General features: G+C 40.9%; 1 protein-coding gene across 1 annotated transcript in view; it reads right to left on the reverse strand.

Moving 5' to 3' along the window:
- The window catches only part of IGFBP7 (insulin like growth factor binding protein 7), an 80,179-nt gene extending 60,438 nt beyond the window's left edge, over nt 1–19,741 (reverse strand). Inside the window, exon 1 of the mRNA XM_027836094.1 lies at nt 19,161–19,741. Within this exon, the coding sequence (XP_027691895.1) occupies nt 19,161–19,650 (490 nt within the window). The 5' untranslated portion in view covers nt 19,651–19,741. The remainder of the gene's footprint in view (nt 1–19,160) is intronic.
- Between the last annotated feature and the right edge of the window lie 1,543 nt (nt 19,742–21,284).

Below are 21,284 nucleotides of genomic sequence, written 5' to 3' on the forward strand. Positions count from 1 at the left end.
CTAATCAATTCTGATCACAAAGTAGATAAATTTGGAAGATCTCTTAACTTGTAATTTTTCAGGCTGGCATAGTAGGAACAATTTTTTCTGCAAAGTGTAACCTAGTACATTCAATTCTCAACTATCTGTACTAATGCAGGAAGAACAGTGATGTGAAAATCTTTGCAAATAATGCAAAAGTTAGGTCTACTAGGTGCTGGAATGCTTTTTCTCTCTGTTTAAAACAGTAGGTTTTATCTGAATTGTTTTGCCTTGGAAAATTTTAAAATGAGTTTGCATTCTTACTCCTATAGAAGGAAGACACTTTCTGTTGGGAATAAAATAAAATGGCTAATGAGCAGTCAGGGCCTCTCAGATGTAAAGGATATTCTATTACTTTGTGAATCAACATACTCTTCTGACCAGACCTATTTCTATATCTGCGGGATGGGGAGGAGGAGATGGACTTAATTGAACCAATGCTGTATCCTTACTGAGCATCCTTTCCATGCTACTGTTAAGTGCATTTTTTTTTGTTAAGTGTCAGATGATCTGTGTGTCTCACTTTGTTTCAATACCAAATCTGAACTGCTGGACCAGCTTGAATCAGGCCTGATGTTGAACACAACCCAAAGGGGGAGGCAAATTAGTGATAAAATAGTTTATAGATTATAAAAATTTTCTATGGACAAACTCACAAAGCTGGTAAGCTGAACATGCAATAGAATTCATTTATTCATTTGACAGGCAAATTATTAGGCACTTGCCATGTGTAAGGTGCGGTACCAGAATGAGGGAGTGGAGTCAAAATATAAGTTGGCAGTCCATGCCTTGTTGGAGTTTATGATCTGACAGGGAAATAAGATATTAACACTGAATGCTATTACATAAATAAATGCATCAGAGAAGTGATGAACAAAGTCCTATATGCAATCCTTTTTGCGGTGAGGTCATTATCAAGGGGGTGGGTAGGAAGGCTTCCTGTAGGAGGCAAAATCCTTAAGTTTCTTTAAGGCTCAACTATATTGCTAAGAGATGAAAGGAAGAAGTGCATTACAGGCATATGGGACAGACTGTTCAAAAGCATGGAGGCAAGAGATCGAATAAGTGAAGGAGGACAATATGAAATCTAGAAGGCAGGCCGGAACCAGACTGAGTATGGCTTTAAATGTTAAGTTAAGGAGTTCATATTTTATTCTTGAGGCAATAGGGAGCCACTGAAGATCCCTGAGCAGGAGAGTGACCTGGTCAGAACTGTGTTTTAGAAAGATTTTTTTTGGCAGCAATCTGGTAGCGGTTCCCACTACTGTGAGAATCAACTCACCCTTCTGACCAGATGCCTTTCCACATGGAGATAGGGTTGGGGGAAAGACGACATCTAACTGAACTCATGCTGTATCCCTGCTGAGTGTCCTATCCCTCCTACTGCTGAGTAAATTTTTTTGTTAAGTGATTGATGATTTATGTGTCTCATTAAAAAAAATTTTTTCATCTGAGTTTCAAATTCTCTCTCTCCCCCTACTCATCAAAAAGGCAAGAAAAACAAAGCCCATTAAAATATGTATAGTCATACAAAACAAATTCCTACATTAGCCATGTTGGAAGAAAGAGAAAAAGAGAAGGAAAGAAAGAGAGAAAGAAAGGAAGAAAGAAAGGAAGGAAGAAAGGAAAAAAAGGTAGGAAGGAAGGAAGGAAGGAAGGAAGAAAGAAAGTGAAAATGTTTCAGTTTGTCCTCGGAATCCATCAGCTCTTATCTAGAGGTAGAGAACATGTTTCATCATGAGTCCTTTGGAATTGTGGTTGGTCATTATGCTGATCAGAGAATCTCTAAATCTTTCAAAGTTGATTACCCTTCCAATATTGGTGTTACTGCGTACAATGTTCTGATTCTGCTCACTTATTCTGCATCAGTTCATACAAGTCTTCCTGGTTTTGTTTTGTTTTTTGAAACCATCCCCTTCATCATTTCTTACAACACAATAGTATTCCATCACACTCACATATCATAACTTGTTCAGCTATTTCTTAACTGATGGGGATCTTATCAGTTTCCAATTCTTTGCCACCTATGTGTCTCATTCTATTTCAGTCCCAAGCTTTAATCATTGGACTAGCCAAGTCAATTCTGGTTAAGAACATAGCCTAAATTACTATGATATTTCAGGTGAGAGATTCCACAGGCTTGGATTAGAGTGGTGGCCATGTGGGTAGAGAGAAGACGACAGATGAGAGATGTTGTGCAGGCAGAAAAAAAAAGACCTGGTAACTGATTGCCTAGGGGAATGAGGAATGGGGAGAGTCAAGGATAACTTAGGCTGGAAACCTGGGGACACTAACATGCTTATTTTCATCTTTTGCTCCAGCAGAAAAAGCACAACACTTTATTTCCCAAGATTTTTAAAATAAAAATTTTTGCTTATTAATTTTCACCACTTTAATTACTCAACAACTTATTTAATTTTAACTAAGTCCATCCTAAGTTTCCTTATTCTTTACAAACAACTCTGTATCAATGGAAAGCTTAATCGACTGATAACCATTTATTGAGTAGCTAGCATGGCCAATACCATTCCGGGCATGTGAGTCACCTCTTATAAAAAACAGTCCCTGCCTTCAAGGAGCTTCAAATCTAGCTGAAGAATAGAATGACTAGTCCAGTGGTGAGGAACCTGCAGCCTCAAGGTCACATGTGGTCCTCTAGGTCCTCAAGTGCGGCCCTTTGACTGAATCCAAACTGTTTGATCTTGACTTGCTCATGAGATCATAAAGCTGCAGAATCTAAAACTAGAAGGGACCTCAGAGGTCCGCTAGTCCAAATACTTCATTTTATAGTGAAGACCCCAGAAGGTTAAGTGATTTGGGCAAATGGACATAAATGGCCAGAAAAGGTGGCAGGTCAGTCATAGAGTAAGAAGGAGGGATCAGCCAGACAAACAGTGGTACAATCTCATCCAGGACACATTAAGGCAGTGTGGAACCAATGACTGTGTCCTAGATGGGTAGCATTTGAGTCTGGCTTAAAGACAAAAGGGAGGTATTAGACACGTGAAGATTCCTAGTATGCAGTATTTAAACAGGGTTAAAGACACTCTTGGGCTTTATACCATACCCTAAAAAACTCATAGGTAATCATCAGGCCTAGTTTCCACTTCATTTTCTTTTTTTAGTTACTTCCCAAAGCCCAAATTGAGAAAATGAGAAGTGAAAGAGCCAATAGGTAAGTCACAAGAAAGAGGATAAGGGGGCAGTATGGAGCCTAGACATCCCACAAACTAAAGAACTGACTCAAGTGTAATTAGAGTAATTAGATTTGGATCTACAGGTAGGTCCCAATTAGTGTGAATAAAAAATCCCCTAAAGTGGTCACATGCATTTGAATTCGTACTAGTCAAAGCTATAATTATGTAAAATATGGTCATTGATTCCAGTCCAGTGAAAATATGCAGTGCAAATTCTAGTGATAGGACTTCACAGGATTCACCCTAATTTTAGTTTTTAGTAAATGCAGTGAAAACAGGACATCAGAGTAAGGGTAATCTTCATTAGGACTCGCTTCAAGTCGAGGCTTGGCTCGTTAGCTCAGTAGGTAACAAAGCCAAGGTTTGGGATCTCTGTGTGGATCTTCTCACATCCTTGGATGGTGGACCCACTTCAGTACACTGCCCTCCGGAACAACACAGATAAGGCTGCAGAGTACTGGTGGTAAGTCCAAATGCATCACTGCTATTAGAAAAAAAAACTCAGACGTGCCTCACTGATGAGGTCAGAGCATCCATTATACGTGAAGGAAAGCACAGAATAAGTAACACCAAAAACTTCAGCTGGGAAAACCTGAAAGAGTAGCTCACATTACAGAATTCTTGATAATTTATAAAATGTTTTCCTTAGAACAACCTGAGAAGGGAATGCAAGAATTATTATTCTCATCTTATAGATGAGGAAACTGAGGCCCAAATGAATGAAATGACTCATCTACAGTTACACGGTTAATAAGGAGAAGAGCTGAGACTGGCACCTCAGGTTTTCTAAGTACAGTATGCTTTCTATCTTTCCAAAACATCTGGACCAAATGTCCACATTATTAAACATCCCCTTCACCCTCCCCTCTCCCTCTCCACTGAGGTGACGTTCTCAAAATGCTTATGAGTTCTGGTTAATTAAATCAGCCAGCTAAAACACTGAAAATTATAAACACATTCTGACTTGAGATGCACTGTAAACTCTAAGCTTCCTTTTAACCAAATGGGATTATGATTCCTGAGGACTGATGAGGAACCATGCTTGCCTTCCTCTTGTTGGAGAGGTAATAGACTCAAGATACAGATTAAAATGTGTACTTTTGCTCAATATGGGAGTTTGTTTTGATTGACTCTAAGTATTTGTTACAAAGGTTTTTCTAGGAATGGGATTCCAACAAAAAAAATTGGGGAAAAAAAGAGGAAGGCCAGAAGAAAATGTAGACAAACAGAGGCAGACGACTTTGAAAGTTGCATGTTGAATTTATTATCTACTTTAAGAGAAAAGCAAGCTCTACATAATAGAAATTCTCTTCTGCCATGTAGATGGAAAATGTTCATTTTGTTTGATATTCGTTGAATTCAGAACAAATAAAAAGGATTCTAGCTTCTGAAATATTCTCTAATACAGTGGTTTCATTCTCCTCAAACAACTTCTGTAGCCATGCAGATGCATTAAGGTCAGACAATCCCAGGCAGCGCTCATTTTGTTTTCTTTGAATCCTAGTCTCTGGAGGATGTGCGCTACATCTGTTAACATATTTGAAAGACTGTTACATTAAAAATGATCCTCCATGAAGGAGATCAATTAGAAAGTGAGAGGTGTTCCACTCTCTTTGAAGGCAGAAACTTTTTTATGCTGCAAAGTAAAATTTACATTTGACCCCAACATCAAGGGTGGTTCCTATTACACTGTTTGCATTGGAAATCTGGGGATATTTCAAGGACAGGCAGCTCCGAAGCCAGTACAGGACAATGAGAAGAGCCCAGGATTTGGAGCTGTAGAGCCTGGGTTCAATTTTGACTTTGCCATTTACTACCTGTACTGACCTTATGTAAGTCACTTAACTTCTGGGCCTCAATTTACTCATTTGTAAAATGAGAGGGTTGGATAAGGCATTCTCGAAGGTTCCTTCTGGCTTTAAATTCATGATCCTATGATTCTGTCCCCCGAGATTATGAAGAACAAGGTCACGATTGAAGTTTCTGATGATTTGTTTATAAGAACATTCTTCCGTGATTCTGTTTGAACAGATCTAAATTCAAGCAGCAATTCTAACCTTGAGATATTTGTGGCACTGCCTTTGACTGGGTTCAAAGTAAGATAAATAGAAACTCAGGGAGTTTATAAACCATCTCCCAGTAGGGTAGTTAATAGTTAGCATTTACATTCTCTGCTGCTCTGGGGATTTACCTACATACAGCTACTCTTACCCTGCAGGTCTGAGTCAGGGCCTGAGCCGGCCATGGCGATGCATTCACACACACAATATCAGGGCAGGGGCTGATTCTGTTCCATACTCAATTGTGGTACCCTCTGCTTTATAGAAACTTTGTATTTCTTAAGAGGGGAAGACTGATCCTGGGCTATGTGCTCTGATACCAAGATACTAGGGGACAGTGCAGATTCTCTGGACCCAGGGATTTTTTTTTTAAAGGAACTGACAAAATTATGTCTCTGGTCCAGGTGTGCTAAGTCTTCATGTCAGTACTTCCTTGGGGAAGATGACAATGGGCCGGGAGGAAAAGTAGGAATGGGGGTGGCTTAGGTATGGTGGATATATGTGGGTGGGTGGTGTTGGTGATTGACTATAGGTTGCACCCTCCAAAAGCTACAGAATAGGGTGGTAGAGGCTCTTGACGTGAGGGCTGATAGAATAAAAAAGCCTTTGGGAACTGACCACAAAATAAAGGGACAAGAAGGTAGGGGATATACGAGGGACTCTTTCTATCCCCCCTTCCTGACTCTAGGCTCAGAGCTCCATGAACTGTACCACCTAGCATCTATTATCTGTCAAAAGAAGATAAAGAGTGCTGCTTTGGGGAAGTGGAAAGGTAGCCCAAATTTCATCTATTTCATGAACTTTGCCGAACAGCCCTGTGATCCAGAATAATCTCACAGTACCTTCAGCACAGCATTTTCTGCTTTGGGGGTGGGCTAGAGCAGATGATCCGGGCACTTCCAACTCTACTGTTCTTTGATTCTGCACCTGATATGCTTTGACACCACTTTGGCAGAGCTTTGCCTTAATATCTGACATGGGCTGTCAAAAAATTCGGCAATTCCTTGATCTCTGGTTCAGTGACGCCCCTTCCAGCTGGGTTTAACATCCCTAATAAGCCGTTGCCCGGCATGGCTTCCCTCCTCTAGCCTTGCCTAATTTGGAACTGTGCTGCTGCCTAGGCATTTTATTCCCTATCAAATGCACTACCGATTCCTCAGGGGTAGCTCTTTGGAAGTCAGGATTCCAATGTAACTGCTACAGCTGCTATTTAAATTCACTTCTGTATTTCTGTTTCCTAAGCAAAATGTTCCGATAACTCATATCTGGAGACAACAGTCTCAGACCCTGCTGGCTTGGATTATCCAAATGACTCCAACAGTTACACTTCTGTGTGTGGTCTCTTTGGAATGTACAAGGCAGTATATTGCTTGATAATTCCCCCCTTACTCTGGGGCAGATGTCAGAGTGGAAGCTTCCAACCACTTGACCCGCTGGCCTACTTAAGGATGAGGAGGTAAATGAAATGTCTTTGAGCTTTTTGCAACCCAAAGAAAGTATCCTGCTCTGTAAGAGAGGAACATGGCCTCTTTGGAACATATATGAAAGAACACAGAGTTTCAAAGCAGCTTCATCTCTGCCTTTTGAATACATTAAAGGCTCTTTCTTTACCCCTGAATATTAAGGGAAAAAACCCTAAAATTAAGTTTTTAGGGTCCCTGAACCCTCCTGGAGATATCCTGGTTGTTTTTGTTCTTCTGTCATTTTTTTTTTTTTTTAGGCAATTGGGGTTAAGTGACTTGCCTAGGGTCACACAGCTAGTAAGTGACAAGCGTTTGGTCTGAGGCCAGATTTGAACTCAGGTCCTCCTGACTTCAGGGCCGGTGCTCTATCCACTGCGCCACCTAGCTGCCCCTCTTCCGTCATTTTTGAAGAGGACCAATGACATCATGGGTGGATTTAAGTGAAGCAGAGTTGCACAAAATCATCAGCCTCACTCTCTTCCAGAGTCATTAAAAGCCAGTGGCAGGACAAAAGTCAAGACTACTGATGGCCCAGGGTGAAGTGGATGGCCTTGATGTCTTCGATATCTGACCAAGCTCTAAGTGCTCCATGACTCCTGCTTCAAAGGCCGTTGGAACAAATTGTTCTCATTTGCCCATTCTACCAGTGGGAGTCTTGACATGCTTGGAGTAGACACTGCCTTAACTCTCTGATGGGTTTGCAGCCTACTGGTCACCCTCTTTAAATGATTAACAACTGGCAAGGAGAAGGGGAGAATGTGCACAGGACATTCTTTTAAGTTTAATCTGAATTATTAGCAATTTTCCATCACTTTATTAAGACTGGACAATCGACAAAACAATAAATGAAACTTTTATGTGTAGGTTTGGACAATTTCCTAATTGTAAATGCTCATGCTAGAAATTTAACAATTGGCTAGCTGGTTGGAGCTGGCTCCAGCACAGCGTTGCATTCCAATTTTCTTCTTCTTTCTTCCTCCTTCCCTCCCCCTTCCCTACCTGCTGCTCCCCTCTACCTCCCCCCCCCCACACCACCCAATAAGGTATTTTTTCTACCATGGTGCTTTTGCAGAACCTAGCAGCTGTGCTGGGGAAGACAAGGGTAAGGGGATGTAAAGGGTAATGTCTGTAACTTTCTGTAAATTCAAATTCCTTCATGTTGATAGTTCCACAGCTTAAGTTGGAATAAGAATTATCTTATATATTGCTTAGTTCACTGGTGGCCATGAGGTAATAACAGCTGATTGGTAGACACTTTCAATGACATTTGCATGGAGAAGTTCTGGCCTACCTTCAAATAATCTGCACAGAAACTCCAAGACTCTGACGTGGCATGTTAGATGGATTAGATGGATTCTGGGGTTCTTAGGGCTGCTCCAGGAAATCTGTAGGATTCCTGGGAAGACTGCCAAACTCAAGTCTCCACTTATCACCTCTGTGACATTTATCTTTCAAATTAAAAAAATTTGCATTTAACACCCCCCACGCACATTTCCATATACAAAACAGAACAAAGGATGTATGTGAAGCTACAAATCTCTATTATGCACAGACTGCTTTTCAGGAAAGTATAGAATAGGGGGCAGCTAGGTGGCAAAATGGATAGCACTCTGGCCTTGGAGTCAGGAGGACCTGAGTTTAAATCTGGCCTCAGATACTTGACACTTACTAGCTGTGTGACCTTGGGCAAGTCACTTAACCCTGATTGCTTCACCAAGAAGCAAAAAAAAGCATAGAATAAATTTGACCTGTTACTTTAAAAAGTGTTCTGTTTCCTTTTGAACTTTATCATCTTTATAATATCTTACATTTTTATTATCTTCTGTTGACTTTTAAAAAATGATTCAATAAGCTTTCTTTTTTGAGAGGGTATTACAACTGCCAGTTCCCTTTCCCCCACCCCCACTTTACTGGATACATGTGAGCATCTAGTATCAATTCCCTATATATCTTGGATAAAGGATTTTAATCGGAGAGACTTGCAAATATTCCCCCCCATTAACTATTTCCTTTCTACTTTTAACTGCACTGCTTTTGTTTCTGTAGAAGCTTCTTAGTTTTAGGTAAGCAAAATCATCCACTTTATCTCCAATGATTAGCTCTGTGACATTTCCAACAATGTGTGAGACTTTGGGGGTAATCCTCAAGAAGATTTTCAGTTCTCCTTCTTAACTATGCCTCTACTATTTATTTGCACCGGGTGGCGAGCTGGGCAATACTTTAAGGGATAGAATAGCAGTCAGAGAAATTTAGGTATGAAAAGCTTAAGGGATATAGAAACAAGAATTTCAAGGAAATATTACTCCACTGCATTTATATAAAGGTAAACAGGTGCTTACACAACATACTGCATCATTTCACTTTAAACTTATCACAGTTAAATAATGATAGTTTGCGATTTGTACCTAGATTTTTTCTTGTTTATTCTATTATTTCACATTTTAAAATATCTAAGTACACATGGCATGCTACACTATTATCTAAATGTGCTAAGAATCTTAAATTCACCTGCTGTGATATTTTTTGTTTCTCAGTTAACTATGCTTGTTCTATCATGTCTTTATCTAGAACAGTCATTTCTCTTTAGTTTTCCTGAAGCAGTCTTCTTCTCTCCAGTCTCACCCACCTCCCACTTTTTACAGTAAAGGTATGAAGTCATTGGGTATACCCCAACGGTTTATTTAACCTTTTTCTCTGGATGAATGACTCAAGAAAATTTAACAGAATTATTTTTAAAGAGCCGGATTATTTTTTTTTCCATTATACAAATTTAGTTTAAATACATTAAACCTTTTAATGACAATCATAAGTTAATCATAAACACATTTCTTCAGGCCTTTAGCCTTCTTTTATTTCTCCATATCCAAAGAATCAGCAAAGGAGTGGGCTGAACTCAACTGGGGATCCCCTGTCAAGTTTAATATGAAATCAAGAGAAAGGCCTCAACTACTCAACTTTCAGCAGCTTGGAAAGACTCTGCCAGGAGGGCCCTGATTAATATGTGTAGCCTCACATGCCCATGTTATTCTAGATTTACACATACACGTGTTAGTCTATGAGGTGTGCCAAAAAGGGAAGAAGTGTTTGGTCTAGACAGGCACATAAAAGAATTCCAAATCATTAGGTAAATTTAGGACCACCAAGGAAGTCAGTCTATGTAACCCTGGGAAGAAGCCCCATACTCAACTTCCTAACTAACCATGAAACTATTAATCAAGTTCCTGATTAAACAAAGTTCTCTAGAGCAAACCTTAGCGCCAATGTTTGCTGGTTTTATTTGTGAAGAAGTCATCCACTTGTGCCTTTGTGGTTCATAGGTATATGGGTTTTTAGGTTTATTTCCAAGGCCCATTTCAGAAAAAAAAAAGAAATCACAGGCCCCTGTTGGGGGTTCAGTTCAATCAAACAACAGCATCTATTAAGAACTTATTATGGGCCTAATATTGCAATGGGTGCTGGAAGTAGGAACAAAAACGAAGCAGACCTTGACCGGCAAGCAGCTTAGGGAAGACATCATATACATAAAACAGTATGCACAAGCCAAAACCAAGGTAAATTTTGAGAGGGAAGACGCTAGCTGCTGAACATATTAGGAAAAGCTCTCATGTAGAAGGTGGTGCTAGAGCTAAGGAGATTCGATAAGATGGAGGTGAGAAGGGAGCACATTGGGGCATAAAGGGACAGTCAGGACAAAGACAAAGAGAAAGGAGATGGAGTATCTTGTGTGAGGAGCAGCAATGGGGCCACTATGGTTGGACCCAGTGCCGTGCTGGTAAAATGCTTAACATCTGGCTCTCCAGGAAACAGAACAAAAAAACTGGGAAACTAGATACACTTTTAAATTTAATCCGCAGCATTACTTTCTCCATCATTTAAGTGTAGATAAACCACAAAACAATAATCAAGCCACGATTTGTAGCTTTTGCTGATTTCCAAGATGTAAACGTTCATACAATAAATTTAAGAGACCGTTCAAGCTGGCTCCATCCATCCAGCACACATCACATCTGGCTGGACCAGAGAGTGAACGGGGCCATGGCACTCTGATGACTCTGAAGGAAGAGAATGAGGCTGATGACTTTGCACAGCTTTGCCCTACTTACACCCAATTCACTTGCAAGTCAAGACATCACCTTCCTGATGTCATTGGTCCTCTTCCAGAACAAAGAACGAACAACACAGTGAGTTAAGGGGAGTGCTATATAATAAGAGGCTGGAGAGGAAGCTTGAGGCTGAGATGGTACATGCTTTAAATGCTAAAATGCAGAGTTTGTAATATCCTAGTCCTCTTATCCCCCACTCCTGAATACAGGAGTGACACAGTCAGACTTGCACTTCAGGAAAATGATTTTGGCAGCTGTGCGGAGGATGAATGGAAGAGGGTGAGATTTCAAAATCTCTGTGCCTCCCATGTCCACACATCTTGAAGTCTCTCGGAATGTTTCCACTTCATTCTCAGGTTTTACAGGCGCACACTCAAATACAAAAGTGCGATGCATGCACTCTATAGCTCAGGTCACACAGACGTACGACTTTGGACATTTATGCAAGGCTGTGCTTTATGGCATTTCCCACAAATTAGATTCAAAGGAAAGACGAGATCAGTTCACTTTTAGGGTAGGCCAAGTTAAAGGAAATGCACAGAGACCTCAAAATAATCCTATTCACTATAGAAGAATTCAGTATGAGGAAGGCTGGGCTTGGACTCAATCCAAGGGAATTCCGAGGAGCAAAAGAACGTCCTTATAAGGCAGTCTTATCTAGAATGCCGTTCCATGGCATCTACCCTGAGGACCATTTTAAAAAAGGCTCTAGGGGTGTGATGACTGTGCTATTTGATAAGGGAAGGGGAGGAGAAGGGAATGAGCATTTTTATATAAGCACCTACCTGGGGAGGGGGGAGGGACACGGCTAGGGGGCTAAGTGAATAGATCACCTGGCCTAGAGTCAGGAAGACTCATCTTCTTGAATTCAAATCTGGCCTCAGACATCTACTGGCTGTGTGACCCTGGACAAGTCACTTAACCCCATCTTCCTCAGTTTCCTCATCTGTCAAATGATCTGGAAGAAGGAAATAACAAACCACTCCAGTATCCTTACCAAGAAAACCCTAAATGGGGTCACGAGGAGTCAGACGTGACTGAAAATGACTGAACAACAACAATCACCTACTCATGCCACTCAGTGGGCATGCTTTATACGTATCATCTCATGCTATTCTCACAACAATCCTGGGAGGGAGGTGCTGAGGAAATTACAGTTGAGGAAATTGGGGCAAACAGCGGTTAAGTGACTTGCCCAGGGTCACACAGCTATTAAGTGTCTGAGGCTGGATTTGAACTCAGGTCTTCCTGACTCCAGGGCTGGTGCTCTATCCACTGTGCCACCTAGCAGTCTGCAAAACTATGAAACTGATAACTACCAAATTCATAAGAGACCTAGGAGTCAATCTATCAAGACAAAAAAGGCTTAAAGGCTTAAAAAAATCAAGACTTAAAGACAGTTACAAGTACCCTTGACAGAATAAGGAAGACTTGGATAACTGGAGGGAGAGTCATTGCTTATACTAGGTCTATAATAACAATTATAGCAACTAATCGGTGGCTTTAATACCTAAAGCCTCCAGAATGGTAACCACAGGTTCTTACATCAGGTTTCTCTCAAAGACACAGTCTCAAAGACATCATGTGTGTTTTTTTTTTTTAAGAGGATACAATTCCTTTAAAGCAAAAGTATTAAGGAATAAGCACATAGTATGAAAAACTGCAATAGAGTAGACCATCCCTCAATAACCTGAGCCACCCTCTCATACACATACACCAGCGGTGGAGAGAGTGGGCATAGAGAGGTTTTACATGAGGGGACGACTCCTGTGTGGGGGCAATTCATGTCACTGGTGCTGAAAGTCTGAATATTTTCTGATGGTTTCACCATCTGGAATTTACTGGGCCTAGTCCTCCCTGAAGAAGGCCTTCTTCACTGGGTACTTTGTTCAGCAGCCCTTTTGGAGATTCCAGGGTATGATGTATTCTTATGGGATGCTGATTCATTGATCTTTTGCTGGCTGCTTGGACCACTGGGTGATCTTTGTCGAGCATAGGAATTTCTGCTGTGTGTTGCTCTATTGGTCTCCAGTGGTTTTGTGGTGGCATTTCTCGTGCCCATCAGCATCTAGGCTTCATCTCTTCAGGGCAACCAGCTGGACAACGTTGCTCTAGTCTTTGGGTATAGTGGCTATAACCTAGCCCAGATTGCCTCCCATACCCAGCTAATAAATAGAAGGCGGAGAGCCCTCAGAGTAAGATTAATTTGTTTTCTTTCCACCTCCAACTCTGTTCAAAGATCTCATCCCTTCTTTTCAGACAATTATCTACAAAGGTCTCCCCTGGTTTAGCATGCAAATGAACTTGAACCAGGACCAAAGGATAAAATTTTAGAGTTTCCCAACCACTCCAAGCCTATTCCTCTTTCATCAGTCAAAACCAAAAAAAAATCTCTGTTGCTATATTTTGGGCAGCAGCGAACCTGTCTCTCTACAAATGAAACTACTGAGGAGTTACTTTTTAGAAGTAGATAAAATAATGCCCAAATGTTTTAGAAGAACAAAAGGGTGAGAATCTCTAAGGAAATAATGAAACAAAAGGTGAGGGGGGAGAGAAATTACATGATAAAACAATAACCATCAGAAATATTTTGATATGGGTTACAAAACAGAAAAACAGATCAGTGAAAGAAATGAGATAAGCAAATATTAAAAAATAAACATCAAACTCAATTCCCGGGTTTTCGATAGATTCAGGAGCACAAATTACTTGGAAATGGACTTCCTATAGGCAAGAACTGTTGGGGAAACCTGAAAAGCAGTTTGGGAAGAAAAAAAGTTTAGATCAACATCTCATACCACATACTACAGTAAGTTCCAAATGGATGACCTAAATATAAAATGTTTTATCTTTAAAAATTAAAGGAAAAAAGGATAGAGGTACTTTTTACAACTATGGTTTATAGAAAATTATTTTCATTTTTACTTATTTATTTTTAAAGACTTGGTCTCTCTATTTCACCCAGACTGAAAGTGCAGGCGCTACTCAGTGGGCCCAATGCCCTACTCATCACTATGAGAGGAACTGCTCTTTTTTTAAGCCTGAGCTGCTTCCTTCCCCCGCCCCAGGAAACCTGCCAGACCCTCTACCCCTTACCGCTGTCCCGACTCTTGAGGGCTCAGTCTACTGTAGTTCGGAACTCCTGAGCTCAAGAGATCCACTACCCATAGCTTTCTAAGGGAGCAAAGATTATAGGCCTGTGCCACCATGCTGATAACAGGAAAAGTAGATAAAACACTAGAACCTAAAACAGGAAGATCCAAGTTCAAATCCAGCCCTATGCTATTTGCTATTTTTTTTTAATACTTGCTAAATCCAGCTAGCTATTTGCTAGTTAATTGACCTTTAGCAAATCACTTAATTTCTGCTTTAGTTTCCTGAACTGTAAAATGAGAATAACAATAGCACCTACCTCCCAGTGTCATGGGGATCAAATGAGATAATATTTGTAAAATGCCTAGCCCAGTGCCTGGAACAGAGTAGGCACTATGTAAATGTTAGCTATTTAATTATTATTAATAAGCTATATTTAATATAAAGATTATAATTAATATGGATAACAATGATTAGCTATTAATAATTAATAAGATGATGATGATGATGATAATGATAATGTCCCAGGCCAGGGAAAATTCTTACCCAAATAAGGGACAGATAATCATAAAAGATATAACAGATAATTTTGATTAAAAGAGATTAAAAAGCTTTTGCATGATTAAAATCAATGCTGCTAGGATAAGAAGGAAAACTATAGATTGGAGCAAAAGTGGCATTAAATACCATTGACAAATGTCATATCCAAGATAAATAATGATTTAACATAAATATAAGAACAAAAGCCATTCCACAATGGATAAGTGGTTTAAGGATGTAAAGAGTTCTCAAAAGAGTTCTCTTACAATTGGCAATAAGGATTGCTCCAAGTCACTAATAGTAAGAGAAATACAAATGAAAACAACTGAGGTTCTACTTCGCACCCAGAAAATTAACAGAGGTAAGAAAAGATAAAAAAGTCAGTGGTGGATATTGGGGAGGCTAAAGGAATATAACCACACTAATAAATTGTTGATGAAGCTATGAATTGGGCAATCATTCTGAAAAGTGGTTTGTAGTTATGCTAGAAAAAAAAAAAGTGACTGGAATGCCTAGACCCTTTGACCCAAAGATCCAACTGCTAACCATATAGCCTCAAAAGCAGGAACAAATGTTCAATATACACAAAAGCAGCACAATAAAATTTTTCATAGTAAAAAACAATTAGATTTTAATTTTTATTTTTTTTCAATTACATGTAAACAAAATTTTTTTACATTTTTAAAAAATTTTGAGTTCCGAATATTCTCCCTTCCCTCTTATAGAGAAGGTCAGCAATTTTATATAGATTACACATGTGCAGTCATGCAAAACATTTCCATATTAGTCACATTGTCAGAGGAAATGCACACAAAAAGAGATAAAGTATAATAAGAAAAATAGAGTAAAAAAAGAATAAAAATAAAGTAAAAAAGGAATAATAAAGTAAAAAAGTATGTTTCAATCTGCATTCAGATCCCATCAGTTCTTTCTCAGGAGGTACATAGCATTTTTCATCATAAGTCCATCTGAATTGTCTTGAATCACTGTATTGCTGAGAATAGCTAAGTCATTCACAGTTGATCGTCCTACTATAGTGCTGTTACTGTGCACAAGGATCTCCTGGTTGTGCTCACTTCACTTTGCATCAGTTCATATAAGTCTTCCCAGGTTTCTCTGAAAGCATCCTGCTCATCGTTTTTTTTGCACAATAGCATTTCATCACAATCATATAACACAGCTTGTTCAGCCATTCTCCAGCTGATATGCATCCTGTTAATTTCTGATTCTTTGCCACCACAAAAAGAGCTGCTATAAATATTTTTGTATATATAGGCACTTTCCCTTTTTCTTTGATCTCTTTGGGATACAGACCTAGTTGTGGTATTTCTGGTTCAAAGGGTATGCAGAGTTTGGTTGCCCTTTGGGCACAGTTCCAAATTGCTCTCCAGAGTGGTTGGCTCAGTTCACAACTCCACCAACAATGCATTAGTGTCCCAATTTTCCCACATACCCATCAACATTTGCCATTTTCCTTTTCTGTCATATGAACCAATCTGAGAGAGTTGTTTAATTTGTAGCACATAATTAGAAACAAATAGGTGCCCATCAATTGGAGAAATGACTAAACATCAGGTTACCTGAATGCAATGGAGTAGTAATGCACTTTATGCAATAATGAATACGAGGAATTCAAGGCAACATAAGAAGACACACGAAGTGATAAAGAGTGAAGTAAGCAGAACCAGGAAAACTGTATACACAATGACTTTAAAAATGTAAAGCAGAAAATGCAGTGAAACACAACTGAATATTATGTATAAAAAGTTGGCCCCAAAGAACTGAGCAAATGTATTTTCTTCCTTTCATTGGAGAGGTAAACTACTACGTGTGTGGGCTACTATGATCAATGTGTAGGTTGGGTTTTCTGAAACTTTTTTAAAGTTCTTGTTACAAAGGAAGGTTTGCTGAGTAGAGAATGGGGAATGGATATATTCAGAAATAAGTGTGCTGTAAAAACAAAACGCATCAATAAAAGTATTTTTAAAAGGCTAGTTGAGATTCTCAGGAAATTGGTGTTCATCTTAATCACATCATAGAATTCTAGAGCTTGGAAAGGACTTCAAAAAGATCATAAATTTCCTCCTCTTGCTTCTGGCTATCCCTAAATTTTCTAGAGGATGTCTCCAGAAAGATTTCATCAGAGTTCAACAATCTTTATAGCAAAGACATCTTCCCTGACCCTTCAGCAGGATTTCTCTTTCTAAATGTAGCTTAAGGTCATATCCTCTACTTCTTTCTTCTAGAAGGTTGTGGAACTGATGACTGACATTCTCTGTTTCATAACTATGTTTAAAAATATGAAGAATCATTAAGTCGTCCTCAGGCCCTCTTTTCTCTAAAATATTCCGAAAAAATATTTCTTTAAAATAAAACGACTTGTTTTATTTCAGTCACGTCTGACTCTTCAAAGATACTGGAACGGTTTGCTATTTCCTTCTCCAGTTCATTTCACAGATGATGAAATGAAGGAAACTGGGTCAAGTGACTGGACCAGGGTCATACAGCTAATTAAGTGTCTGAGGCCAGATTTGAACTCAATAAGATGAGTCTTCTTGGCTCTGGGCCTGGCATTCTATCCACTGTCTCACCTAACTGCTCCTTCTAACTTACAGGTGGAACTCAAGTAAAGTTCTTAAATTGAAAGAAAAAAAATATCACTGAAACTCAAACATTTTGGAGTAAAACATTGATGTGGGCATTTTCTATGGCCTTAAGGCAGCCTCTCTACCCCTGCCCTTAAGCAGTTTACACTTTAGATTGCTCTTAGGCATGTGGAGAAAAGGCTATTACTTGGAATAAAGTAATGAGGTCAGTTTTCATCTATCTTGCAACATCTGCTTCATTACTTAATAGTCATTGCCTAAGTTCTTAGAAAGGTGAAAACATACAGAAAGGAAAGTTAGAAAACTGAGCCAACTTTTATATTGAAAAAAATAATGAATTGAAAGTCAAAAGACTTTACCAGCTGTAGGCGGTAAAGGTGGGTGAAGTCTGAACACACTTCACAAGGTTGTTGTGAGACTCAAATGAGACACTGTTCATAAAAACACTTAGCTAGCCTTAAAAGGCTGTATAAATGTCAGTTATTGTTATTATTCATGTGGTTTATCACAAAATAATACTTAACAGGCAAGGAGAACAAAATTTTCTGGCATTAAAATGTGTACTCATAAAAAAGAAGTAATATAAAAAACTATTTCTTCTTGCCACTGCTCCTGCCTATATGTTACACCCTGGATTGCTGCATGTATTACCTACTCCCTTTCTTGGCAATATCTTTGAGCTTCAATTTTCTCATCTGTAAAATGGGGTGGTGGTGATGAACTAGATGACTCCTAAGGTTTCAACTCACAAAGCCTTCTCTGTCTTGGCTGTGAGTAAGTGTGTCTGGAATTCTAACTTTCCCTTGGAACTTTTGCTTGTAGAAAAAGGGCATTTCAGTTAGTTTGGTTACTTCACTTATTATTATTGGAGTTCCACTTTCAATTTTCTTCTTTGGGAATCTGAACTTTGTTTATTTTCTTTTCTTTTGAAAAAAATTGGTCACCACTTGGCCTTAAGTTCGTATCAACTTTGGACCTATCTGAGACAAACTAAGCAAACAAGATAAACTGTCAAGAAAAATTTCAAAGGTATCCTCTGAACAGCATGTCCTGCAGATGAATTAAGCATGAAAGAAACAAGAAAGAAAACAATACAACAATGAAAATTCATAGCAGACTACAATAACAATAATAAAAAAAGAACACATCTCAAGCCCGAGGCATTCCACAAAGGAGTTTGTATTTTCCTCTGGCCCACAAAGAATACCTCACCTAAATTACTTTTTCATGCAGAGAGCACCGCTCATCAGGTGAAGTTGCTTCTCACAAGAACAATGGAGATAATGAGCTTAGCACAGTGCCTAGCACATAGTAAGCGCTACATAAATGTTATTTATTATAAACAACAACAAACAGTGTCACCCAAATCTTTTAATCCCCTTGGGACCTAGTCCTAGCAAAGTATGCTAAGCACCCGTGTCAACAGGCAATCATGACTTCACTAAAGAGAAGTTCAGGGGACCCCTTAACAGTCTTTAACACCTGTCCTCGTTCTAAAAGCCCCATTCCCGAACTTCGAGGTCACATTCATCCTTTACCAGCCAACACCTCAGAATTCATCCCAAGAGTAAGATACAGAAAATGACGTGGAGTTGGGGAGGGGCGTGGAAGAAGGCCCTCAAGATGGAGCGAAAAGTGTGATGCAGTTGTCAAGAAGAGAGAAAACGCTAGGGATGCTTTTTTTTGGGTGGTGGTGGTGGGGTGCGAGTGGTTGAGTAAGTCTTTCCAGAACCAAACAGTCCTTTTCATGTTCTCTCCCCCCGTTTTTTGGCTCATGAACCAAACTCCTAAGTCATACTTCCAAAAAAGGACACTGACTACCTTAGTGCGCACTGCATCCATCACCAGCTCCTGGCCTAACAACCTTTCCCCTGCAGGCAAGGGGCGGGGTGCGGAGAGACTCCAGGACCCACATCTAACCTGAGCTTTCTCACTTACGCTCACCTCTAACCTGGGGCGTTCAACTTGGAGTCCAACTCCGGGCGTGCACCCTCGGAGCTGCTGGAACTAGGGGAGCGGGACGCAACACGCAAGGGATGGGGGTGAGCAGAGGGAGAGGCACGCGTTCTTTTCCCACCTTGATCGCAGGTGCCCTTGCTGACCTGGGTGATGGCCTTCTCACCCAGGCTCTCCGCCCGGAGGCTGGCGGCGCGCAGCTGGCAGCCGCTGGGGTAGGTGTTACCGTCGCTGCCGCACACCGGGTAGCGGCTCTTGCACACGCACACACCGCTCACCACCGGTCCGCCGGCTGCTGCCCCGGCTTTGCCCTTCCGCCTCTTACGGCTCTTCACGCACTCCATGCCCGGCGCGCAGTGTCCCCTGCCAGCGCCGCTGCCCCCGCAGGGTTCTCCCTCCCCGCGGGCGCACGCCGGGCAACAGCCGCAGGCGTCGCGGGTCTCCCCTAGGGGACAACCCCGCGGGGGCAGGGGCGGGCAGGAGGCAGGCTCGCAGGGGCCGCAGGCGGCCGGCTCCCCGACTTCAGAAGAGGAGGAAGAGGAGAGGGGCAGAAGCAGGAGCAGTAGCCCGGTGGCGGAGAGTAGCAGGAGGCGCAGCGGAGGCGGTGGCATGGCTGCGTGTGAGAGCTGCGGCTTCTGCTGCTGTTGGCACCGCTGCACGCAAACCGGAGCCTAGGACCGCTCTGGCCCCTGACTTTGGGGAGGGACCGAGTCCAGTTCTTAAACCGCACCCCCTCTCCGCCTTCTCTCCGCAGCTCAAACCACACCCCAGGGAGGAGAGAAGCTCTCTCCCCCGCCTCCTCCTAGCGCCCAGGCCATTCCCGGAGTACACCGAGGGGGCGGCAGCTTGACCCGCACAGGAATGCGGAGAGAAACTGCTTCCCTGCAGCTTGGGAAAGGCGAGGAGGCGGAGGCAGCTCCGGCCACTTGGGAAATCTGTGTGCACAGAGGGTTTCACGCTCTTTTTCCAGTCTCCGCTTTTCCCATGCAAAAAAGTTGTATCTCCCCTTCTGGTCAGTTCTTACCCCCTCCTAGTCAGTTCTCACCTACTCCCACCTTCTTTAGGGATAAAAACACAGCGAGTGCCGCTTCAACATCCACTTACTCCAGGTAGTACTTGAATCACCTTCATCACATACACATGCTGCTCATTTTATGTAAGTTTTCTCGTTTGTTCTTCAGGACAACCTTATAAAATATTATTGCCACAACCTCCTCCCCTTTCATGGATGACTGTTTACAGTTTCCTTTTGCAACTGAATTGAATGATTCCAGTTGTTTTTAGAAACTCTCACGTTCTGCAGAGCACTGAATTTGACGAAGTTTTCAGTGGAGCTGGGCCAGATGCCGCTGTGGCTGAAGAGAAATTGGCTCTCCTTATGCCATTTACTCCGTCCTTTACCCTCCTTCCCATTTTTTAGGTTTTTTTTTCTTTTTTTAATCTTGAAACTAATGAACAATTTAAACTGGTGAATATATCCATGTTTCTGAGAGGCCAGAAGGAATACTGGATTGTACCATAGCTTTTGGCTGTACTTTCAATAGAAATTGGAGAGAGAAGAACTGGAACCACCCAAATCGTCTTTCAGGATCCACAGCTGGCTTTCTTCTCCGCTGGCTCTTCATCCAGTTTGGTTTTCGGTGTCAAGCTGCAGGCGTTTTACAAGCTTTTCAGGATAAATCATTTCCAATTCGTTTCTTCTTCCTTTAAAAAAAAAGTATATGTTAACACATAAAATCTAAATCGGATCGCTCCTAAAAATTCTACAAATTGGCCTCTCACCCTTTCAGTGATAAGCCTCATGGTCTAGTGGAAAGAACCCTGGACCTGGAGTCCAGAGGCTAAGATTCAGATTGGCTCTAACACACTCCCTTTGAGATTTTGGGCAAGTCACTTCAATTCTCCGGGTCTCAGTTTTTTCATCCGTAAAATGGGAATAATAATAATGCTAACATCACCTTCATCACGGACTTATCCTGAGGAAAGTGCTTTGTAAACGTTAAGGTGCTATATAAACGTATGTATCTTTTGTTTGGATTTAAGACTTCATGGGTGTAGTGAGTTCTCTCCATTGGTCACATGCAGTTCTGCAATTTAATCATTTTAAAGAGCTTTGGTAATAAGGAATTAGTTCTGGGTCCCAGAAGTACTTTCGGACAAACTTGTTCAGCTATACTAGAGGTTGATGCCTAACATTCCTTTAGGGGTGAAGGAGAAGAGGATGAGAGAGACAGTCTTCCATTCC

Source organism: Vombatus ursinus, unplaced genomic scaffold (assembly GCF_900497805.2).
Source record: "Vombatus ursinus unplaced genomic scaffold, bare-nosed wombat genome assembly UNPS02014818.1, whole genome shotgun sequence".
In the NCBI taxonomy this organism is placed as follows: domain Eukaryota; kingdom Metazoa; phylum Chordata; class Mammalia; order Diprotodontia; family Vombatidae; genus Vombatus; species Vombatus ursinus.